We start from the raw sequence: 22,985 nt of genomic DNA, 5'->3' as shown, positions 1-22,985 counted from the left end.
ACTGGTCTTGGAAAACGCAGCTACAAGTGGTGTGTTTGCATGTGGCACAGAACTAACAGCTATTCCCACAGGAAGTGCCTTCTCTTAGCAGCCAAGACAAGCTTCAGTGGTGATATGATTATTGCACTTGATTAGGTTTTATCCTTGCTACTGCCTTGTCTTAGCTGTTGTTGGGAGAAGGCAGTCTGATACAGTTCCAATGTGCTGCAAGCAACATGTGAAACAGCAACTGCCAAGTTTCTGTGGCCAGGTAGAAGTGGTGCTGGTCAAGAGTTGCAGATGAAATACAGCCTTCCCTACAATTCAGTTATCTCCAGCTTCTACACTATAGGGCCTTTTTAACACCCCTACCTATGGTCTGAAGTGGTACAGTCCATAATTCCACTACCTCGCTGTGTTTAATGTGTAGAATGTCTCTAAGCCACGTGCCAGGATTTGATGAGAACCATGGCCACGATGCATTTCTAAATATCCCGTCCGAAAACTAAAGGGAGACAGCAGAAGCTTTGCTCTAGCTGGATCCTGTTTACATTACTGCAACTGGCAAGACCTAAATGGTTAACCAAGGATTTCTCTTCATGGGAAGGAGAGTTGTGAACGGAGAGGCATTCTGCATTCCCCAAAAAAAGCGCATTGCCAAAAGAAGCAGCTTACATCATGGGTCGCTGTAGCGTTCCCACACATTTTGCTCCTAATTACTGTCCTGCTGGACAGCTGAGCTGTTTCAAACAGGAAGCTGTTTATAGATAACGCTTGCAACTGTTGGGTCTGATTTGCTGGATGCCGAAGAGCAGGAGACGAGTTCGCTTCAAATTAAAAACTATCAGGCTTTTGTAAATAGTAGCAATGAGGTTCATCTGCGCAGTGTCCCTCCAGGCAGAGGTTGTGCTACGGTGCCTGTTTTCTCAGCAACTGTAAGGTAGGTGATGCTTCAAAAGTCTGAGATAAGAAGATAGATTGTGGGGCCACGTACACTTGCTCAGTGGAGTGGGTGGTAAACTTAAGGCTGGATTAACAGTGGTGTAGCATTTTTTTATTTTTTAATGGAAGCTAAGCTAAAGAGAGAGCATATTATGTTCAGTAGAGGAGTATAGTTTCTGGATTTAGTTTTTAACAGTTCTTGAAAAGCACGCATGCTGCAGTGTCTTTTTACAGATGGCGCAGTAGTCACTTGAATATTTACTGCAGTCTGTAGAGAGTGTAAAGTAAGCTCATAGGGTGGAGTTTGTGTTGAGGGGTAGCAGACCAAAGATGAGCTGTCTTCACAGCAGCAAACTAATAAATCTAAGGGGAAAATAGCACAGATAAATGGTAAGCAAAACCTTTCCCAACTCGTAATATGTCCTTCTAGCGTTGCAAAAGGATGGCAGCTCTGTTCTCCACGTTGCTGAGCCGCAAAAATAATACTGTTTGATTTTCTCCCCCCCCCCCTTTAAACAAAGAGTAAGGCATATTGAATATGCTCGGCTTAATTTTTTGCCTGCCACGCTGCTGTTAAAGACTGCTAAGTCTTGCCAGGAAAAAAAGGTGGCAGTAATTAAACGGTATTGGCCAACATCTTAGAGGAAGGCGTGGTGTGATCTGCATGGGTGCAAAAAACATTGGAAACTTTTGGAATCGGTGAGATTTTCTAAGAGTCAGATTGGAGGGAGGGAGAGATGGAAACAGCAGCAACGGAGATGGAAAATGCTCTTTCCCATTGGTGGGTTCTGGTGGGTTCCCTTCCTGACCTGGCCTCTACACACCCTCTTCCAGGCAGTACTTAATTAAAAAGTGACAGGCTTCAAGGCTGCCTATAAAATTATAGCCTCTGACTGGGAAATGATTCCAAGAGTGGTTGCTGGCTGTGAAGAACTATTTGGGACTGAGGGAGAAACTCTCACAGTCATCCTCCTCATTTTCCAGAATGGAGCCCAATGCTTGAAATGAGTTCTAGGAATCCCTGACTTGAATTAAGATCTGCTTCTGAGAAATACCTATGGAAACAAAAACAAAAAGAGGGGGGGTGAAAAGCCTAGTAGAAACCCCCCAAAACAAGATTTAAAAAAGAGTAAAAGAGGAAGGATGCTGGGTGAATAGGGTTGGTGGTGGTGTCAAGTCAAAAGAGAATAGAAAAGAATAATGGCCGCGGCGGGGGGGTGGGGGTGGTTAGTTGTGGAGAACTGAAAAGTGGAAGGAGAAGAGGACAAATGTATGTGGGAACAGGGAAAAAGACAAATAAAGATCCCTTAAATGGTCTCTGAGGTGTGTGAGAGATGCTGCGATGGCACTGCAAGTATTTCCGAGGTACCCAAGTCACCTCAGACTAATCTCCCAGTTCTGGGCGCTGTCTAGTAGCCACTGCTGATGGGAGATACCTGGACTAGGAAGACTATAAAGGAAAGGAGGTAGGATCCAGGGCTTTGAGGCTCCTAGCAATCTTCTCCTCATCTCACGTTTGCGGAAAGCAAGCATGATAGGTTAAGCTGCTCTGGAAGTGCAGTGGGGCCGAGGGAACTAACAGACCATGGGGAAGAAATGGAAGTTGGGATTAATCCATCTTCCCCATGGTCTGGTGCTCTGCAGATGTTTGGCTTGCATTTCTCCTCAGCCCCAGGCAGGGCATCAATACTTGCTGGAGTTGGTTGGGGCTGTAGTCCAAAACATCTAGAAGGCACCAGGTTTGGAAAGGGTGCATTTAAAGAAGGCAGTGGTCAGCTCCTACAAAAGCACGGAGGAAAAGTAAGTTGCTTCTTGCTCTTCCCAGCCATCTCATGGCCAGGCCTAATATTAGGTATCAGTGGTTATTGGGTACGTTGAGCCCTGCAGCCATGATACTGAGTCAGTAGCCCCATTATTCAACCACCTGCACAATCAATATCTTTGTGAACAGTCTTAACCATCTTGGATGGGCAGCAGTGCAGCTCCCCATATGTACTCCTCACATAATATTTCAGCTGCGTGCAAACAATATTTTAAACCACTATTCTTCAACCTTGGGTCTCCAAATGTTGTTTTTCAACTCCCATCATCCCCAGCCAATGGTAAGGGATGACAGGAGTTGTAGTTCAATAACATCTGTTGACAGGCTGAAGAACAATGGTTAAAGCAAGGTAGGAGGTTTAGGAGGAGGCAGAGTTTAGTCCTGAAGCCTGTTTCAGTGTCAGGGTTCAGACTTTAAAGAAAGTTTATCAAGAAACTGCCACAGTAGTGAGTAACGGCACTGAGCCCTCTGCAGATCTTGGATTAGCGAGCTGGGCCTCTCTAGAAGTGATAGCAGTCCTCAGGAATATACACTACCTAAATGCACACCAGGTTTGACAGGTGGAGGCAGAACAGAGAGTTCCAGTCCTTTCCCCCAAACCCTACTCCATCTTCATTCCCTGCCATTACTGATGCCAGTGCCTCTTTTATCTCATAGAATTCAGTGGAGGCCACCTAGAACCAAGACAGCCCCAATCCATTTTCCCATGCTAATTCAGGAAGAAATTGACGTTTGTTCTTCCTCTTGAGCTTGCAAACAAGAAAAGCAGTGGAAAACAAAACAATTTAAGGCAGTTTTTTCATTAGGTTCGTCTCACCCAATGCATTTGTACTTGGGATCTGTTCCTAAGCGACTTTCATTTCCCTCAGTTGAACTCTCATAGCGGTTTTGAAAATGCAATTCGGGCCTCCCTAAGGGAACCGTGATCTGACCTCTCCCACCGTATGCATTGATTGGGCTTGGAGACTGGCTGCCAGCCTTTCCCTCCCAATCAGTGCAGCATAGGACTCTGTGACTGCCTGCTGTGTTGTCTGTAGTGTGCGAGTCCCCCTCTCTCTTCGCCCTCCTTCCCTGGGGAACCTTAAACCTCTTCAGCCTTGCGTTTCCATTTCTTTTGATCTGTTAGTCTGAACTTTTTTCCTGGGCTGAGGACAAGAGTGAGCTCTGGCTTGGCAAAGGCCCCTTTTCTCAGTTGCACTTGGGAGGTTTTGAATATTTCTTTGCTTTGCAAAGACTGTCTGACGAAGTCTGAGAACCCCTGATATAGCTTTTCTGCACAGTTAAGCAAATGACGTCCTGTGGAACTCGACTCTATATACCGCATAACACAAGGTACATGATAAGCTGCTTACATGTTGCAAAGGTAGGAGGCACTGGACTGTAGAACACTGCAAACACCGCCTGGAACTACTGGAAGTCTTTGGAATTCCTTTTAACTGTTTATTCATTCTTTCCTTTTAGGAGTAAGGGACAAGCTCATTATGAAGAGTGATCTGGTTTTCTTTGTCTCTGTAATTAGCCTTGCCTTCCTGTCTCTGCCAACATCTGGATATGCTCAGCATATTGCAGAAGAATCCTGCTCTGTTCAGATTCTGGTTCCAGGCCTAAAAGGTAATGGGAATCTATTTTCATGACCAATGAAGTTCCCCCGATCCCACCCAGTCATATTTTTGTTTGCTGAGGTTGCTTTTGGGATTGTTAGGTGTTTTCCATTGGTTGGCAAGAATGCGTTTACTAGGAGTTTCACAAACTTGATCAAGAGAGTTATAAACTGAACCCTGAAAGGGGGAGATAATATTTTAGAGGACAGGGGACACACCAAGTACTGGGGACAATAACTTCATTGGTGTACAGGAAACCGGGTCAGTAGTACAGGAACTTGCTAATGGGCAGGAAAAACCAATAAGGAAGCTGCTGGAGGAAATGATTTATGGTTTTAGTTGTTTTTATACTAATGCACAGAACATGGGGAATAAAAAAGTTGAACTTGAGCTCAGAAGGTGGTAGACTCTCCTTCACTGGAGGTTTTTTCTTAAACAGGTGGCGCTGTGGTCTAAACCACAGAGCCTAGGGCTTGCCAATCAGAAGGTCGGTGCTTCGAATCCCCGCGACGGGATGAGCTCCCGTTGCTCGGTCCCTGCTCCTGCCAATGTAGCAGTTCGAAAGCATGTCAAAGTGCAAGTAGATAAATAGGTACCACTCCGGCGGGAAGGTAAACAGCGTTTCCGTGCGCTGCTCTGGTTCGCCAGAAGCAGCTTAGTCATGCTGGCCACATGACCCGGAAGCTGTACGCTGGCTCCCTCGGCCAATAAAGTGAGATGAGCACCGCAACCCCAGAGTCGGCCACGACTAGACCTAATGGTCAGGGGTCCCTTTACCTTTACCTATTAAAAAAACTAGATCGTCATCTGTCAGGGATTCTTTAAGCTGTTATTCCTGCATTGTATGGGGTTGGATTAGATGACCCTGGGGGTGTTTTCTGACTCAACAATTATGTGATTCTATGAAATTACATGTGCATATTCATTTTTCTAAGGCTTCACCTCTGTAGGGGAAGGAGCATTTAGTCTTATGGTAGGGAGGTAAAGAAATCACTGGAATTGTAGGCAAGACCTGGGAGAGTTTTTAATGGTGGTGGTGATTAAACATCACTGCACACCCTTAGTTCTCTGTCTAAACAGGGCTGAGAAAGCTGTAGCCCTCGAGATGTTGCTGGACTCCAACTGCCATCAGCACCAGCCAGCGTGACCACTGGTCAGGAACGATGGGAATTGTAGTCCGGCAGCATCTGGCTTCGGGCATCCCATGCCTGCCATAACCTCCCCCCAAGCATTGTAATGTGAAAAGCATTGTGAAATTTGGAAGATTTCCTGATGGCAGAATTTCAAGGGGACCTGCACAAAGGTGTGCTTCCCTATTTCCATATAGGCTGGCATGTAGCCTGTTCTGGAATTCTGCATACTGGTGCTAAATCCAATTTGTAGTTGCATTTCCAGATCACTTGTTAAAAATGCTGTAGAATTTTCTTTTAGGCCTGCATTATATATTTGAAAAAGGGATGCGGGTGGCACCGTGGGTTAAACCACAGAGCCTAGGGCTTACCGGTCAGAAGGTCGGCAGTTTGAATCCCTGCAATGGGGTGAGCTCCCGTTGCTCCTGCCAACCTAGCAGTTTGAAAGCACATCAAAGTGCAAGTTGATAAGTAGGTACAGCTCCGGCGGGAAGGTAAATGGCGTTTCCGTGCGCTGCTCTGGTTCGCTGGCCACATGACCTGGAAGCTGTATGCCGGCTCCCTTGGTCAATAAAGCGAGATGAGCGCCGCAACCCCAGAGTCATCTGCAACTGGACCTAATGGTCAGGGGTCCCTTTACCTTTATATATTTGAAGTGAATTTGTCACTTAGATCACTGCTGATCAGTTGATGCATTCTTTAATTCCACCAGATCTTGGTCTGCATCTCTGGTGATTTAGAGTTGCTCACCGACTAGGAAAATAAATAAATAGATGCCTCCTACATGGCGGTTTCAGTGCATTTAACAGTGGCCTGATATGCATAAATCAGTAGATGAAGCTACATGGAAAGCAGCACCATCTTCTAAAGTTTGTGCACTGAGCTGCTGTTAAAGACACAGCTGCAGTCACCTGCAGAAAAGAACGACAACCTATTATGATGGTGCAACGCAAGGAATTCGAGTCTCTCTGAAGCATCCTTTTGGATCAACAGTTATAGTGCTTGCGGAACATGTTTTTCAGAGAAACTACTTGGCATGTCTCTTGACTTCATTCTCCCTAGGGTTAGTTAGTATGGCCTACCAACCCTCCTTCTGCCCTCCTTTTAACATTTCCAAAACATTTTCTGGGAACTGTCGTGCCTGAACATTCTGCCTCTGACCTTAAGGCCGCTACACTTAAAAAAGAGGGAAAGTAAATAAAGGGCCAGTTGGAATAAACTGGAATTATTTAAGAAATGTGATGCCAGATCCCATGCTTTAAGCATTATGGCTGAGTGCTTTTTTTTTTACCCAGCCAGATGGGTGGGGGGGGTATAAATAATAAAAATATTATTATTTGTTACTACTACTACTACTACTACAAGAAGTAAACACACCTAACTAGCATTGCAGCAGTTTTTAAATATTCATGCTTTGGTATTTTAGCAAATGAAGGAAATTTACATTTTGGTTGCTTAATGTCTTCAACATTTCATTCTCAAAGTATAAGGACGTCATTTTTTTTGCATTGCTGTTCTTGCCAATTGCCACCTAGTTTAATTTGTTGTCCCAGTGTACTTAAGCATTAAGGCCTTCTCATGCAAATGATAAAACAAATTCAAGCCAATGAAAAGGCAGCACACAAAAGGGCAGCTTACATCTACGGTGTGTACCCCTTGGGCATATATGTGCCGTAAGCTTATATCGCTGTTAGGCCATTGTTACTGATTTGCCACAAGGGATCTTTGGAATTGCAGTTTGAGGCAGAGTTTTGCTCATACTCCTTACAGATCTACAGTTCAAGAGGGAAGGATTATTCAACTAAATTTAAGCCAGTAGTATACAGTTATGCCACGTGTACAGACCGCCTGCAGAAATAGACCCTAGTTAATGTGTAGCATTACAAGGGATGCGGGTGGTGCTGTGGGTTAAACCACAGAGCCTAGGACTTGCCGATCAGAAGGTCGGCGGTTCGAATCCCCACGATGGGGCGAGCTCCCGTTGCTCGGTCCCTGCTCCTGCCAACCTAGCAGTTCAAAAGCACGTCAAAGTGCAAGTAGATAAATAGGTACCGCTCTGGCAGGAAGGTAAACAGCGTTTCCGTGCGCTGCTCTGGTTCACCAGAAGCGGCTTAGTCATGCTGGCCACATGACCCGGAAGCTGTACGCCTGCTCCCTCGGCCAATAAAGCGAGATGAGCGCCACAACCCCAGAGTCAGCCACGACTGGACCTAATGGTCAGGGGTCCCTTTACCTTTACCTAATGTGTAGCATGTGGTTGTTGGCATCATGGCACATGTGTTATATAGGTATGAGAAAGGCCCCTAAAGCACTATGCAGGGGAAGATAAATGTCTTTTGCAGTGAAGACAGGGAAAGGTAGAGCGGAGTATAATGTGGCTGCTCCTTCTGCAGGAGGAAAAGGTGTCAATGCTCTGTCCCTGTCTACTGTGCATAAACTGGGCTGGGGTATGAGTCACTCTTGTGAAGGAAGAATGGTATGTACTGACTGTGTGAGTGAGTGAGAAAGACCTTGCCCATTCTGCCTTTATATTCCAGAATGCCATTGCCCAAGCCAAAATCCTGATTTCAACACCTTGAAGATGAAACTATCCAAATGCAATGCCTGAATTTAATAGGATGCTTTTATTCAAACAGGTAGCACAGCACTCAGTGGCGTAGCGTGGGTTGTCAGCACCCGGGGCAAGGCAAGTAATTTGTGCCCCCTAACCCGTGGATTTGCGCCCCCTAACCCTAACCCCCAGATGTTGCGCCCGGTGTGGCCGGCCCCCCCTGCACCCCCCATGCTACGCCACTGACAACACTTTAGAGAAAATGGAGAGCAGTGTTAAATTGGGACTGGTTGTCTCTTAACGAGATTTAATACAGTGCATATTTATAGAAAGGAATAGTCTATTCTGCAGAGCACAGACTAGGTAGATGGGGGCATTAATCTTGATCTACTGATGCCTTCTTTGACCTTGGAAGAGCATCTTAACTACTCTATCTTAGTTTCCCTGTTTGTAAAGTCAAAGCATTACCACTAGATAAAACTACAAAACCACACGGTGTATGAACAGTTAGCTTACGTTTCAGGGAAAAGCCCTTCTATATATTGTCGCACAAATGCTAAAAATGATGGTTGTTAGCATGCACAGGTCTGGCTGTTTAATGAGTTCCAACAATCTCATATTCCTCAAATGATCAGAAAACACTGAACTATCTGTCTATCTCTGCCTGAGAAAGAAAGGGAGATGGGTCCCAAATCTGCTCGTGGTTCCACATATCCTACCTAATTAGAAGCTATAATCATAATAGTGAAGGAGATTGATGAAGAAATTCAGTGAAGCACAAAATGGCCTGCGAAGGCCACCGATAATATAAAATCTCTAAAAAGCCATCAGTGCCTGATCTAAACTGTCAGGGGGCTAGCTGGCTAGCTTAGAGGAGTGCTAATGAGATTTGGAGCCTTTCATCTGTTGGCTGAAATCCAGCTCATGCCCTCAGCTTCTCCGCAGCCTTGAGTCTTAGTACTTTGGAGCAATCATATTTCTTTTTCTGGAGGATGTCGGTGAGGTGCCTTTGATGCTACAGCAAAGTTCAAAAAAGTACCCACTTCACATCTGGAATGGCCCTGTGGCAGAGGCTGCATTCACACAAAGGCAAAAGGTGTCAGGTAACCTTGTTGGAGCCATGGCTAAGGGCATGGCTCGTTTTTCTAAGGCCTGTACTGTATACACAGCAGTACATTATCCACATTTTCCTTCACAAGGAGGGCTATTGATCAATGAAGACATTTGAGAAGATCCCAGAGTTTCCACTGCTACATTTTCTAGTGACCTATGGTACCATTTAAATGTTGCATTTCTCTAATGGTTAGTGCTTTATATTAGTTTGTGTGTGTCTGAATGTCTTATCATGTATTGTTGCTGTTGTTTTTAAGTTGATAATAGAATGGAAACCATGACTAAACGCAGAGGCTCTGTCCGAAGTTTACTAACTGCATTCCCATTGCATGTATCTGAATGTTCTGTGACCATGTTGTTCTTGTTTTCCGAAACTGAACTTTCTGCATCTTTTTTTTCAATTCTCTTTTGCCATTCTCAAGACCTCATTAGGTTCTGACAAGCCAGTTCTTTTCCTCTTGCATTTGTACTCTCTCCCTTTACCTTTGGCCTTTTCCCATTGACCAGGCTTGAATGTAATTACCTTAGGGAAGAGACCTACTCTTCATTATATCTTTTAAACTTTTACCTGGAAAATCCCTCTGGAAACTTAAAAAATGGTGGAGTTCAAAAGCCGAGGTTGCTGAGCAAACACAACCAACCAGACCCTGGACACCAGGTGGTTCTTCTTATATCTAGACATACATGCACACACTGACACCCAAATGACATTGAGTGATCTTATACTCAGTTATGCTCAGAGTGGGCCCTTTGGTATCAATTGCAAAATTATTTCAGTGGATCTTCACTGAGTTTGAATGCCGTCCACTCCTATTACTTATTGTAATTTTCACTGCAAATCAAGAGGCTTGTTCATATTGAGAATTCAAGCATGTTGTTGTTGTTATTGTATCTCCTTTTTAACTACAAAACAGGGGATGCTGGAGAAAAGGGGGAGAAAGGTGCCCCAGGCCGTCCAGGACGAGTTGGACCTCCAGGAGAAAAAGGTCAGTATTTTTTTAAAGAGGGAGGTGATGGAGGTTACTCTTCACGAAACTGTTTATTTCCTAGTGCTGAGTAGAGGGCAATCATGCTTTCTGGCAGTATTGTCGGGTCCAGTTTTCTCAAAAGAGAAGAAATGGCTCATAGCATCTGGAAATGCAAGGAATGAGAGCCAGGAACCTAACATTTCTTCTGCCTTAAGTTTTCCTGGCATCATAATTCCATCTTCTGTGATGCAATCAAAACCATTGGAATTCCTGCCCTGTCCTCCATCACCAGAGGGAGTGCTGCTAGATAAAGCCACTTATACCTGTAGAAGCTGTAAAATATGTGGAAATGCTGCTGCCTTCCCTTGGAGCAAATATTTCTTTGTTTGAATACGATTTCCATCTACATTTTCCCTGGAGCATATGGGAATTATGACTGTTCCTCATGAATCCCAAATATTTGTGATGAGAGCTTGTTCAGAGATGGTCTGAATACCAGTCGTGGAGAACAAACCACCTGCTCAATGGCGTAGCTTGATGGGGAGCCACAGGGGAGGTTGCCCCGGGCACAAAATTGATAGAGGTGCAGAATTTCAACACCCAGTACTGCCTCAATACAGCTGTCGCTAGGCTCCACTGAAAACTGCTTCTCCATGCGAACCAGGAAGCGATCTCTCCAGAATGACTCTTTTCTTATTTCTGCGGCTGCAATCTCCTGGGCGACACGGATGCCGTTAGGCAGTTGAACGCACATGCATACTCCATCTTGTTTCCCTCCCTCCGCATGGCCCTGCGTGCTGGCAACCCCTGCTATGCCACTGCCCTGCTTGTTGGCTTCCTGGATGCATCTGGCTTGCCACTGTTGGAATCAGGATACTGGGGAAACCTCTGGTCCACAGACCAATTTGGCCTGGCAGGCTGTTGCTTAAAAAACACACCCCACCTGTTGTCAGCTGAGTGACATGAGTGGTCCCACCCACTTATCAAAGTTGACCTATAGGTGTGGTGGGAGATAGTGACCAAGCAGAACTGAACTTCCAGTGGATCTATGTGCATCAACTCATTGAGCAGGTACAGTGGTACCTCAGGTTAAGTACTTAATTCGTTCCGGAGGTCCGTACTTAACCTGAAACTGTTCTTAACCTGAAGCACCACTTCAGCTAATGGGGCCTCCTCCTGCTGCCGCGCTGCCGAAGCCCGATTTCTGTTCTTATCCTGAAGCAAAGTTCTTAACCTGAAGCACTATTTCTGGGTTAGCGGAGTCTGTAACCTGAAGCGTATGTAACCTGAGGTACCACTGTACTTCAGTTCTGCTTTTTGCAGAGTTCTGGCATGAGAGAGGGTTCTCAAAACCAAAATCCAGCAGGACCCTGCTTTCTTGTAATACCAGACTTAGCTAAGGAAAGGTATTTTTTCACATTCAGGAAGCAGCCAGAGTGAACAGACTATATTGCGGGGGGGCCAGTAATGCCTGGAGCAAGGGGAGGGGTGTGTGAAAGTAATTCCTTGGCCGATCTGGCAGTGGTTTATGTTTATAATGATGCTTTGGGACTTGCACAAGCATTTCTGTCATTCCATTTGTGCCAGGTCTGTAAGTTCGAAAATACTTAGGCTCTCTGAGTATTATTAAAAAGACATAAGAGGCTATTTTCATTGTAAAGAAATCTTATGAGAGAACAATTGCACACTAGAAACCAATTTATCTGACCCCTTTTATTTGACCTTTCTTCTGGACTTAGAGCACTGGGAGCTCTTTTAGAGAGACCTGGAAGGAGTAGTTAGAAAATAAATACAAAAAGTAAATGTGGCATTTGGCTTTAGAGAAGGTATAAAGTTTCTGCCCCCCCCCACTCATGTTCACCATAACAACGGTAAACAGCTTTGCAAGAAACGAAAGAAATAGTTAAGAACCTCTGAATACCAGTTAATGTTATACTTGTCAATTTTGTTGCATTATGATTTTTTAAAAAAGAATACACATACAATAATTGTTCCATTTTTAAAAAGAAATTGGATAAAACAGTAAATAGCAATCTTAAAACACAGGGCATCTGATTTCATCATCATCAATAATAACGATATTGATTATTATTATTATTATTTATTTTTAATTGCAAATTTAACAACTTTTGTTGGGTACTACTCCTAAGAGAACCTTTTAATGAGGGTGAAAGAGGAGAGCGCAAAATATGGTCTGAAGCTCAACATCAAAAAAACGAAGATCATGGCCACTGGGCCCATCACCTCCTGGCAAATAGATGGGGAAGAAATGGAGGCAGTGAGAGATTTTACTTTCTTGGGCTCCATGATCAGTGCAGATGGTGACAGCAGTCACGAAATTAAAAGACGCCTGCTCCTTGGGAGAAAGGCGATGGCAAACCTAGACAACATCTTAAAAAGCAGAGACATCACCTTGCCAACAAAGGTCCGTATAGTAAAAGCCATGGTTTTCCCAGTAGTGATGTATGGAAGTGAGAGCTGGACCATAAAGAAGGCTGATCGCTGAAGAATTGATGCTTTTGAGTTATGGTGCTGGAGGAGACTCTTGAGAGTCCCGTGGACTGCAAGAAGATCAAACCTCTCCATTCTTAAGGAAATCAGCCCTGAGTGCTCACTGGAAGGACAGATTGTGAAGCTGAGGCTCCAATACTTTGGCCACCTCATGAGAAGAGAAGACTCCCTGGAAAAGACCCTGATGTTGGGAAAGATGGAGGGCACAAGGAGAAGGGGACGACAGAGGACGAGATGGTTGGACAGTGTTCTCCAAGCTACCAGCATGAGTCTGACCAAACTGCGGGAGGCGGTGGAAGACAGGAGTGCCTGGCGTGCTCTGGTCCATGGGATCACGAAGAGTCGGACACGACTAAACGACTAAACAACAACAACAACAACACTCCTAAGAAGGGTGAGGGTTGCTTCTGCATAGAGTTCCAATGTAGAGAATGTCAGGTGACCCTCTGACAGGTCTAAGGATGGAGAAATCTTCTTGCCTTAGAGCTGCCTAGGCTTAAATTAATAAGTGATACAAGTTTTAACTACTTTATGTTGAGACCCAAAGACGTGAGTGAACCTCAAGGATCAGAAAACACAGGACTACTGAAAAACAAGTCCTTTATTAAGATCATTCACAGTTCAGAATGAATGATGCAAACTCTCAGGTTGGACAGAACTCTTCTTCAGGCAAGATATTTCTATAATGGTTTTTGTTTGTTTAAAGAGGGGGTTGTTTCTATGCCAGAGATCCATGAAGGATCATGTTAGCTGGAAGTATATTGTTCTATTGTCTAATGCAGAGGTTTTCAACCTTTTTGAGACCACAGCTCCCTTGACCAACTACAGTGGTACCTCGGGTTAAGTACTTACCGTATTTTTTGCTCTATAAGACTCACTTTTTCCCTCCTAAAAAATAAGGGGAAATGTGTGTGCGTCTTATGGAGCGAATGCAGGCTGCGCAGCTATCCCAGAAGCCAGAACAGCAAGAGAGATCACTGCTTTCACTGCGCAGCGATCCCTCTTGCTGTTCTGGCTTCTGAGATTCAGAATATATATTTTCTTGTTTTCCTCCTCCAAAAACTAGGTGCGTCTTGTGGTATGGTGCGTCTTATAGAGCGAAAAATACGGTAATTCGTTCTGGAGGGCTGTTCTTAACCTGTCACTGTTCTTAACCTGAAGCACCACTTTAGCTAATGGGGCCTCCTCCTGCTGCCGCGCTGCACGATTTCTGTTCTCATCCTGAAGCAAAGTTCTTAACCCGAGGTACTATTTCTGGGTTAGTGGAGTCTGTAACCTGAAGCGTATGTAACCTGAAGCGTATGTAACCCAAGGTACCATTGTACATTCTTTCTGCAGCACCCCTGTGGGGCTCAGGAGCCCAGTTATTTCATCTCTTGTCTGCAGAGATGGCAGCTTCTCACCCTTTTTCAAACATCCTCCCTTGCGGAGTGTTTCCTCAGCCTCCTCTCCCCTCTCCTTGGGAGTCTGGGCAGCCGCTGCTGCCGCCCCAGATCTCTGAGCTGCCCCACGCCTGCCCCAACGAGAGGTGCTTCCTCACACTGCCCCACAGGGGCCTGGGGCTTGTCTGTCTAATCTCAACAGCAAAGGCTGGCAGACTGGCTGGCTGGGCTCCCTCGCCCGCTTGCTTGCTCACTCTGAGGTGACCTCAGCTCCTGGCAACCAGCACCCCCTGACCAGCCCCAGAAGCAGCATTTGCCTGGGGAACTTGTAGCCAAGGCTGCTGCAACAAACAGCTGTGCAAGCCTTTGGGAGGTAGAGATGCGAGAAGGCATCAGAAGAGAGAGGGAAGGAAAGAGAGACAGAGGCCAGTGTTGCCCGTGGCACCCCTCAACATCATTCAAGGCACCCCAAGGTGCCATGGCACACTGGTTGAAAACCACTGGTCTAATGCACGGAACCCTTTCACACAACTCAATTTTGTATTGAATATAGGGATTATTTGGTTGCATCTGTTATAAGAGCTTCTATCTTCCTACATGCAACTCACCCTGTCATATGTACACAAGCGTCCTATATAATCACTCTAATTTTTCCACGCATGGATGAGAGCTTCAAGCTGGGTTCCAAAATGTTGGCTGACGAGACTGCTGCTTCTGTTATCTAGTCACAGAAGACTATTGTGAATTTTTCCTGTGTTCATGATGAGCATTGCAGCAGCCTCAAATATGCCCACCAGAAGATGCCACAAAATTAGTATTGGTATCTCACAGCAGGAACCGAGATGGTTTTTCAGTTTTAATGGCAATGCTGTACAGCATTTTTACAGCAGAGTTGTGACAAAATGAGCCTCTTACAAAATTGGCTATCTCAGCTATTTGTCATGCATAAGGGACATACGCACAATAAGGCACAAACTGGATACAAATATTGCTAGCAATGCTTAAGTATTTGTTTTGTGTCCTTTTCACTGTTTTTTTCCAGGTTGACTCAGGGCCTGAGGTTGCAACCCTATACCTGCTTTCTTGGCAATGAACCCCATACTTCTGAGTAGACGTGTACAGGATTGCATTATAAAACAATTCAGGACTGGGGAGGGAAGCGTCCATGCACCCAGAAGCCTCCGGATTACTGTAGCAGCTACTGGTCAAGTGGAAAAAACCATTCAGGCTCTTTGTTTGCATGTTCTGCCTGTTCACTTACAATCTGCCACTACAGGTCTTCTCCCTGCAGCACCAAATAAGAAACAAGATGGTTGTAATGGGGGTTCTTGGAATATAGCTCACCAGAATTCATGGTTTCTACAGCCTGCTGGGAGCTTCTGAGCAGGCAGAGGTTATTCTTAGGCAACTTGTGTAAACTGGTTACCTCCGTACTAGTGTGTGCTCTTCTTGGAATGAGATCTACACAAAACAATCCATGTTTTTTCATTCTTCTGCTCATTTTGGGTGCTATTGAACAATGTTGTTGTTTAGTCGTTTAGTCGTGTCTGACTCTTCGTGACCCCATGGACCAGAGCATGCCAGGCACTCCTGTCTTCCACTGCCTCCCGCAGTTTGGTCAGACTCATGTTGGTAGCTTCAAGAACACTGTCCAACCATCTCGTCCTCTGTCGTCCCCTTCTCCTTGTGCCCTCCATCTTTCCCAGCATCAGGGTCTTTTCCAGGGAGTCTTCTCTTCTCATGAGGTGGCCAAAGTATTGGAGCCTCAGCTTCGGGATCTGTCCTTCCAGTGAGCACTCAGGGCTGATTTCCTTCAGAATGGAGAGGTTTGATCTTCCTGCAGTCCATGGGACTCTCAAGAGTCTCCTCCAGCACCATAATTCAAAAGCATCAATTCTTTGGCGATCAGCCTTCTTTATGGTCCAATAACATACATTAAAGGTGCACACACAGTGAATCTAAGCTCCTGCAACCATTTCTGTTGCATGCATAATAGAAAACCTGGGCAAATAATGAAAAAGATGGCCAGATGCTGAAGTGTTGTTGACAATATTTATATCTGATTTGTGCTGCAATGTGCATATTTATCTCTTATTCATTAGAATTTGCTGAGGCAGCCAATTTTTTAAGAGGCTCGTTTTGCCACAGCTCCACTGTAAAATGCTGTATAACACTGCCATTAAAACTGAAAAACCTTCTTGTTTCCCGCTGTGAGGCTCCAGATAGTTATTTCGTGGTATCTTCCTGAGGCTGATGTGCACTCCTCGTTAATAAAGACTTTGAATGCATACAGGGAAAAGATCAGCCGTGTAGTCTGCTTAGCATAGATGAAATGAAAGGGCTGTAATCTCAGACCTGTGGTTGTGAGGGCACGATCTATTCATTCCAGTGGGGCTTGAACTAATTTTAGTCTCTGGCAACTCTGACTGAGGACTACATGATGCTTCTGGGTATTTTTTGATACATTAGTGAGGCCAAGAGGGGGGTATTGTTGTCTGGGTAGCCCCCATACATCCTGCCCAGGCTTGTGCCCCAGGGAGATCACTTTCGTGTTGCTAACACAGCAGTTTGATTTCACCCCTCGAGGCAGACTCCATTGTCTCTCAATAGTCTCTGACTACTGAGGGTATATGTAAAAATTTACATTTATTTTGTCTTTTGTTTTGTTTTTTCCTCCTCTAGGAGAAACAGGGGACAAAGGACAGAAGGGGAGCATAGGGAGACATGGAAAAATTGGCCCCATTGGTTCAAAAGGTATGTTTTCATTCAATATTTGTTAGGTGGTTATTTCTGAAAAGTTGTTTAAATTATTTTGAGGTTTTTTTCTGCAAGGAACAAGAGATGATTGACCATGATTACGACAAAGCCATATGCGATGATCATGACAAATGAGGTTGAGTTTCCTTCACATAGGTCAGCGTTGGCAAGGCTTAAAAAACCCCATACAACTAGTGTTCTGGTGTCAGTGTATAAGATAAAGGCTATTGTTTCTACTTGAAGCTATCTGCTGAGAAGCTTAACTTTATTTTCCCTTTCTTAGGAGAAAAAGGAGATAATGGGGATGCAGGCCCACCTGGTCCTAATGGAGAGCCAGGTAAACCAACCACATTAGCACTGGTTTTAACGTCTTAACATCCCATTTAAGGTCCTAATTAATAAATGTGAAATTATGTATAGTTTGTATAAGCTTGTATAATACGGTTTTTTAAGATAGAATATTTCAGCAGCCATAATATTAGATTAACCACTGAACTCGAGTGATATGCATACAGATGTGAATTAGCCTTTAGCAGTCCAACTCATCTTTTTTGTACCAATGTGTACTACGCTCTCTCAAATTCAGCTCATGTCTATGAATCAGTCACTCCCCTACCCCCACCCCAGCATAATTCCTATTTTGTATGGGAAGACACAGAAGAATCTTAGTTTGAACGCAATTGTGAATGGATACAGCCATTTCTATGATTATCTTAAATAGTTGCAGGAAACTGTGGGCTCTGTTTGTGCAGCCAAAATTTTAATGGCTTACCACACATGGTTGTTCAGGAGAAACAAATGATGGTTTGCATGGAATGCTAAGAGCAGGCCTCGTGGTTTATATTGCTTGGCTGCAAAGCGGGAGCAACTGAGCAGCATCTACCATTCATAGTCTGCCATGGTTTATTCCACACTATGGTTTACTATGATGTACAGACCATCCCATGATCCCTTTGTGTTGGGATGGACCATGTTGAACACAAGCAACTGTCTTATATGTATGTACCAGCAGCCAGTCTGGGGGGTTCAATACCTGCAATGGAGCATTACGGGTATTCTCCAGAGCAGGGGACGGCAAGGCTTACTGGGCATCGGCCGGATCACTCCCACAGAGATCCTCCGTGGGCGGGCCAGTGCAGCGCGATGCTGGAAATTGTGTCTGCGCATGGCCAGACGCTGAAAATTGCACCTGTGCAGTGATTTTCAGTGTCTGGGCATGCGCAGAAGCGATTTCTGGAGCCGCAGAAGAGAGTCCCCGCGCCATGCTGCACCAGTTTAGCGCAGCGCACGGGGACTCCCTGAGTGGGCGCTCGGTTCAGGGGTGGCTTGTGGGTTGGCTAAATGGCCTCTGTAGGCCACTTCCGGCTCATGGGCCATAGGTTGCCTACCCTTACTCCAGAGGGTTGGAGTAAGAGGATAGTAAGTTAATGGATGAAAGCTATGAAATATGACTATTTTGTTTTTGTTTTTTTATAAATTTTTTATTAGGGTTTTCAAAAAGATTTTTGACAAACACAAAAACATACAAACACAACACACAACACACACATAACAGATATAATTTTAAAAACCTTAATTTCTTAACCACTTTCCCGGACTTCCCCCGCCTCCCCTTCTTGCATCCCTATTCCAATAATTAACTCAGCAAGTTCTTATCCCCAAATTATCCCTTATTAACATTTTACTTAAATCATCTTAATTAACCAAATTTAAACTTCTAAACCTCATTTTAAAACAGGACATTCACCCCTTTTTCTAAGGTCGACCCAAGTTCCCTTTTACGAGTTTCCCAATTTTTATAATTATTACCAAACAACTTATCCAATAAAAACATATAATTATACCCTTTTGGATTCCAAAATTCCCCCCCTTCCCCGGTTTTGATCCCCCAAAATTGTCTTTCAGTCTATCAATTCTCAGCCTGGGTCTATCACGTCCGAGGCCCTTAAGTCTCTTTCAGTCCCTCTCAGCCGGTTTTGTTGACAATCCTTCATGTTGAACATCAAGTCTCGGAGCAGCTTTGACCCACTATGGTCTATATTTTTTCCAACCAGGCCTCCATATTTGAAGAAAAAGTCCAGATTCTGTTTCTTAGTCTTTTCAGATACCAATGTCCCCCAAATCCCAAATACTTCAGTTTTCACCTTTATCGAATTTGTAATCCAGGGGTCTTCCATCGAATTTGTAATCCAAGGGTCTTACGGACTCCCCATAGGGGAGAGTCCCCAATCTTCATTCTCCATTTTATACCAAGTTTTCTTCATCCAAACCTTGCTTTCCTTATATCCCATCCTGACAGGCCTCTGGTTGTCCTTTTCCACATGCCACATTTCAGCTCCTCCATTCGACTCCTCTAAAACAAAACAAATTTCTTCTTCTCCAGCTGCAGATTCTTCTTGAATCAAATCCTCAACAGTTTCGACAGAATTGTTTACTTTAGAGTTTAAGGTTGTAAGATTTGTAGCCATAACATCACTCAACTCTTGCAATATTCCCAGGAAATGAAACACTCTATCCAACTCTGCCTGTACTTTTCCATCTACAGCCATTGTAATATCTCAGAACCCCCTCTAGAGGGATTCTGGTTACGATATTCTTTCTCCAACAATCAGGTTATTTTGTTCTTATTTCTTCTTAATTTTCCAAAGCTTATAGTCCAATGTAACAAAAATAACCGGTGAAAATAGCACAAAGCCAAGTTTCCTGACTTTGACAGCTCATTTGACAGCTGTCAAACTCTATTTAAAACCTCCACAGGCTCTCTCTCGGTTCACTCCCAGATCCGGGGGGTTAAACTTCAGCTCTCCCAGTCAATTCTAATCCTCTGGCACCAAACTTATGTAGTCGAATCGTGAAATTAAAAGTTTTTATCTCAGCGAGAGAAGGACAGTCTCTCGACCTTAGTTATCCAAATTCTTTGCTTTAAAATGCCTGCAAGGGGGGGGGGAGGCGGACTTCCTTTTAGCACCTCCCCCGGTCGTGCCGAATTCAATTAAAAAGAATTTTTAATTCTAATTTCCATATTACTCACGGGTTGTTACTTTGTAGTCCGAATAGTCAAGGAAAGAAGTCAGCGCTCTCCAGCCATGGCTTGTGGCTTCACTCCGTGGAAGAAGCGGTTTACTCACAGCACCACGCCACTCTCCGTCACCCGCTCCGAAGCCTTTAAAAAGGCTTCTACTCGGGTCGGGGAGGACGCTAATGGTGCCCACCGAGTCACCAGGTCCACAGGCTTCCGCGCCTGTGGTTTCTAAGGGTCCCCGCGTCGCCGCCGCGGCAGGACCCCTCTTCTACAGAGCCGATTCCCTCCAGAGCTCGGAGGGAATCCACCATTAGCTGATCGCACCAACCCGGAAGTCCTGGAAATATGACTATTTTGGGACATGGGTGGCGCTGTGGGTTAAGCCACAGAGCCTAGGACTTGCCAATCAGAAGGTTGGAGCTTCAAATCCCCGCGACGGGGTGAGCTCCCGTTGCTCGGTCCCTGCTCCTGCCAACCTAGCAGTTCGAAAGCACCTCAAACTGCAAGTAGATAAATAGGTACCGCTCCGACAGGAAGGTAAACGGTGTTTCCGTGCACTGCTCTGGTTCGCCAGAAGCGGCTTAGTCATGCTAAGTCATGACCCGGAAGCTGTACACCGGCTACCTTGGCCAATAAAGCGAGATGAGTACCACAACTCCAGAGTCAGTCATGATTGGACCTAATGGTCAGGGGTCCCTTTACCTTTATGCACTATTTTGGGTAGCCAGAAAACAGTGTGAGACGTTTTGTGCAAATGCCCATATGTAACTTGCACACGGATTTTCTGCAGGCATTCCTTGTGAATGTGGCCAGCTACGAACAGCCATTGGTAAAATGGATAACCAAGTGACCTTGCTGACGACTGAGTTGAAGTTCATTAAAAAAGGTAAGAATGTCCAGACAAACATTCTCCCCTTCCTTGCATGTGGGGCAATCTTGCTTGCTTAATCACTGGTTGATTGTGCTATGCATTAAGTTGGTTTATAGAAATGCAAGTGCTCACTTTTCAGCACTGCCCTCCCCCGCAGCTGTTGCTGGTGTGCGTGAGACAGATAATAAGACTTACTTGCTGGTGAAAGAGGAGAAGAGGTACATGGACGCCCAGCTCTACTGCCAAGGAAGGGGAGGAACGCTGAGCATGCCCAAGGATGAAAACACCAATAGCCTAATTGCTGCTTACATCAATCAAGCTGGCCTCAGCCGAGTTTTCATTGGCATTAACGACCTAGAGAAAGAGGGCCATTTTGTTTACTCTGACCGGTCCCCAATGCAGACCTTCAACAAATGGAGCAACGGAGAGCCAAATAATGCTTATGATGAGGAGGACTGTGTAGAAATGATAGCCTCTGGAGGATGGAATGATGTCGCCTGTCATATTACAATGAATTTTGTTTGTGAATTCGACAAAGAAAATGTGTAGAAATATAATTCCTGCCCCCCACTCCCAGCTCAATTTTTGAATCAAGCTTTGTGTACAGGTTAGGCTGTGTGTCTGCACTATCGGTTTTTTAATGTACCGGAATAAGCTCGTGCAGTCCACAAATCCTGAACTGCTATCTGTTTATGGGTGGTTTTTGTGCGTGCGTGTGTGTTTGCACATAACACTAAGCTATGGTTGGTTTTAACCATGATTTATTTAATAAGCCATGGGTTGTCTCAGTTTCTTTTGTTTCTCCAAAGCTTGGCTTGTTTCCCAGCCACTCCTGCCTTGTGATTTGTAGCCTGATGAGCATTTGGGGTGGGGGTGCCCAAGCAAGCCATGCTTAAGCAAGGTTTTCACATAAAGCAAACCATAGTTAAATGAGTCATGGGTTCACAAGCATATCATGTTTGTTGGCAGAAAATAAACCAGGGTTTATTTGCTGGGTTGGGTTCACCCATTCAAACAAATTTATTTAGGCTAAACAAATCATGGTTTAGCAGTATGTGCAAATCAGCCTTTTATTTGAAAGTTAGTACCTTGTTGATGAGGTACTAATCTTTCAACAAGCTTCATATTAGTCTGGACAAATATCCCAGAACACCCTCACCTCTGCCAGCGTTTCAAAGTTGTTCTATCACCAAAAAAAAAGCAACATGACATTTTTATGTTTTTAGTTCAGGTTATGTGGATATCCATCCTGCAAAAAATCCTCATATCCTCATAGCATGGGTTTTCTTCACTCATATTCAGCACAGCTTTTTCTTTCTTTCTTTTTTTTAAGCCCTGTTTCATGTATTATCTTTGCAGTTCTCACTCCCTTCTGTCATGCAGGTGACCTCATGTACGAAGTGGAAATTCACAGCACATGCTTCTTTTTCTTCCACAAAAAAGGAATTCCAATACAGTTTGCTTGTTTTAGCCATAAGGATAGCTACCTTGTGGAAGGAATAGGGGCGTGCCCACTTCTATACCATGCAATGAGGAATCCCTCCAAGCGCAAACTTTCACTGAAATAATGAGACTCATTCATTTTAACTGGGCTGGCACAGGAAATCTTCCTAACAGATTAAAGAACAGCACATCATCCTGGATAGTAGTAGGCACATGTGAACATGAAATATGTTAAGAATAGGACACAGGAATTAATGAAGGACAAACTTCAACATTAAGATCTATAACACAGGGTGTTTGTGCCAATCAACTCCAAGACCTACCCTAGTTACTTTTGTTGATAAAGTATTATAGTGGTATTTTTAGAAGTATATTATATTAGTATTGTACAGCTGTAAATATAATCTAGGTATTTCAAATATCAATATTCACCCTACAGAAGGGAAGAGCAGAGTCAACAGAGACATGGTTTAAGGAAATATGGCTGTAATCCAACACAGAATTAAGCATAGTTAAACCTCTTGAAATCGTTGGGCTTAAACTCAGTTCTGCGCAAGATCTCTAGGCAGAAAATATTCATCAAATCGCTTTTTGAGATTAATGGAAATCTACAATCAAAGTGGAAAGTATAAATGTAGATTTTAGGAAGTTATTTTTGAAGACCTATAGCCACCATTTCTATCTTTTAAAAAGCCTACCCTTCTATTGCTCACATTAAGTCCTGTGCTGGTTCATAATGATAAAATGTAAACATTATCTTTTATCGCTTTCTGAATCCTAATGAACTAGTTCCTTAGCTCTTCCATTACACAGTTGCTAAAGTGGGAATACAGCACTGATGTAAACCAGTTCAACTCTTTAGGCAGTGTTTAATAGATTATAAATTGAGTATT

General features: G+C 44.3%; 1 protein-coding gene across 4 annotated transcripts; it reads left to right on the top strand.

Annotated features, from left to right (window-relative positions):
- Positions 1–622: 622 nt before the first annotated feature.
- On the top strand, positions 623–21,912 carry COLEC11 (collectin subfamily member 11). Of its 4 annotated transcripts, none has more exons than XM_082215649.1 (7): positions 623–919; positions 4,205–4,354; positions 10,053–10,124; positions 16,682–16,753; positions 17,040–17,093; positions 20,569–20,664; positions 20,789–21,912. In XM_082215649.1, the coding sequence occupies exons 2-7, from the start codon at positions 4,225–4,227 to the stop codon at positions 21,196–21,198; spliced, it is 834 nt and encodes a 277-aa protein (XP_082071775.1). In that variant the 5' UTR covers positions 623–919; positions 4,205–4,224; the 3' UTR covers positions 21,199–21,912. The 4 variants fall into 4 exon arrangements, with proteins under 4 accessions (XP_082071775.1, XP_082071777.1, XP_082071776.1 ...); XM_082215651.1 differs by having other exon boundaries at positions 626–919; positions 20,807–21,912; XM_082215650.1 differs by lacking the exon at positions 623–919 and adding an exon at positions 3,652–4,075.
- Positions 21,913–22,985: the final 1,073 nt, after the last annotated feature.

This window comes from Podarcis vaucheri (genome assembly GCF_965113315.1).
Source record: "Podarcis vaucheri genome assembly, chromosome: 3".
NCBI classification, from domain to species: domain Eukaryota; kingdom Metazoa; phylum Chordata; class Lepidosauria; order Squamata; family Lacertidae; genus Podarcis; species Podarcis vaucheri.
Note: the sequence above shows the minus strand (reverse complement) of the source record. Positions and strands in the feature narration are given on the sequence as shown.

What these genes read in the sequence shown, in the direction of transcription:
- COLEC11 (XM_082215649.1), top strand. Translation starts at nt 4,225, where the DNA reads ATGAAGAGTGATCTGGTTTTCTTTGTCTCTGTAATTAGCCTTGCCTTC. An exon ending in TCTGGTTCCAGGCCTAAAAG is followed by an intron (nt 4,355 to 10,052) that starts GTAATGGGAATC and finishes ACTACAAAACAG; the next exon opens with GGGATGCTGGAGAAAAGGGG. An exon ending in GTTGAAGTTCATTAAAAAAG is followed by an intron (nt 20,665 to 20,788) that starts GTAAGAATGTCC and finishes CTCACTTTTCAG; the next exon opens with CACTGCCCTCCCCCGCAGCT.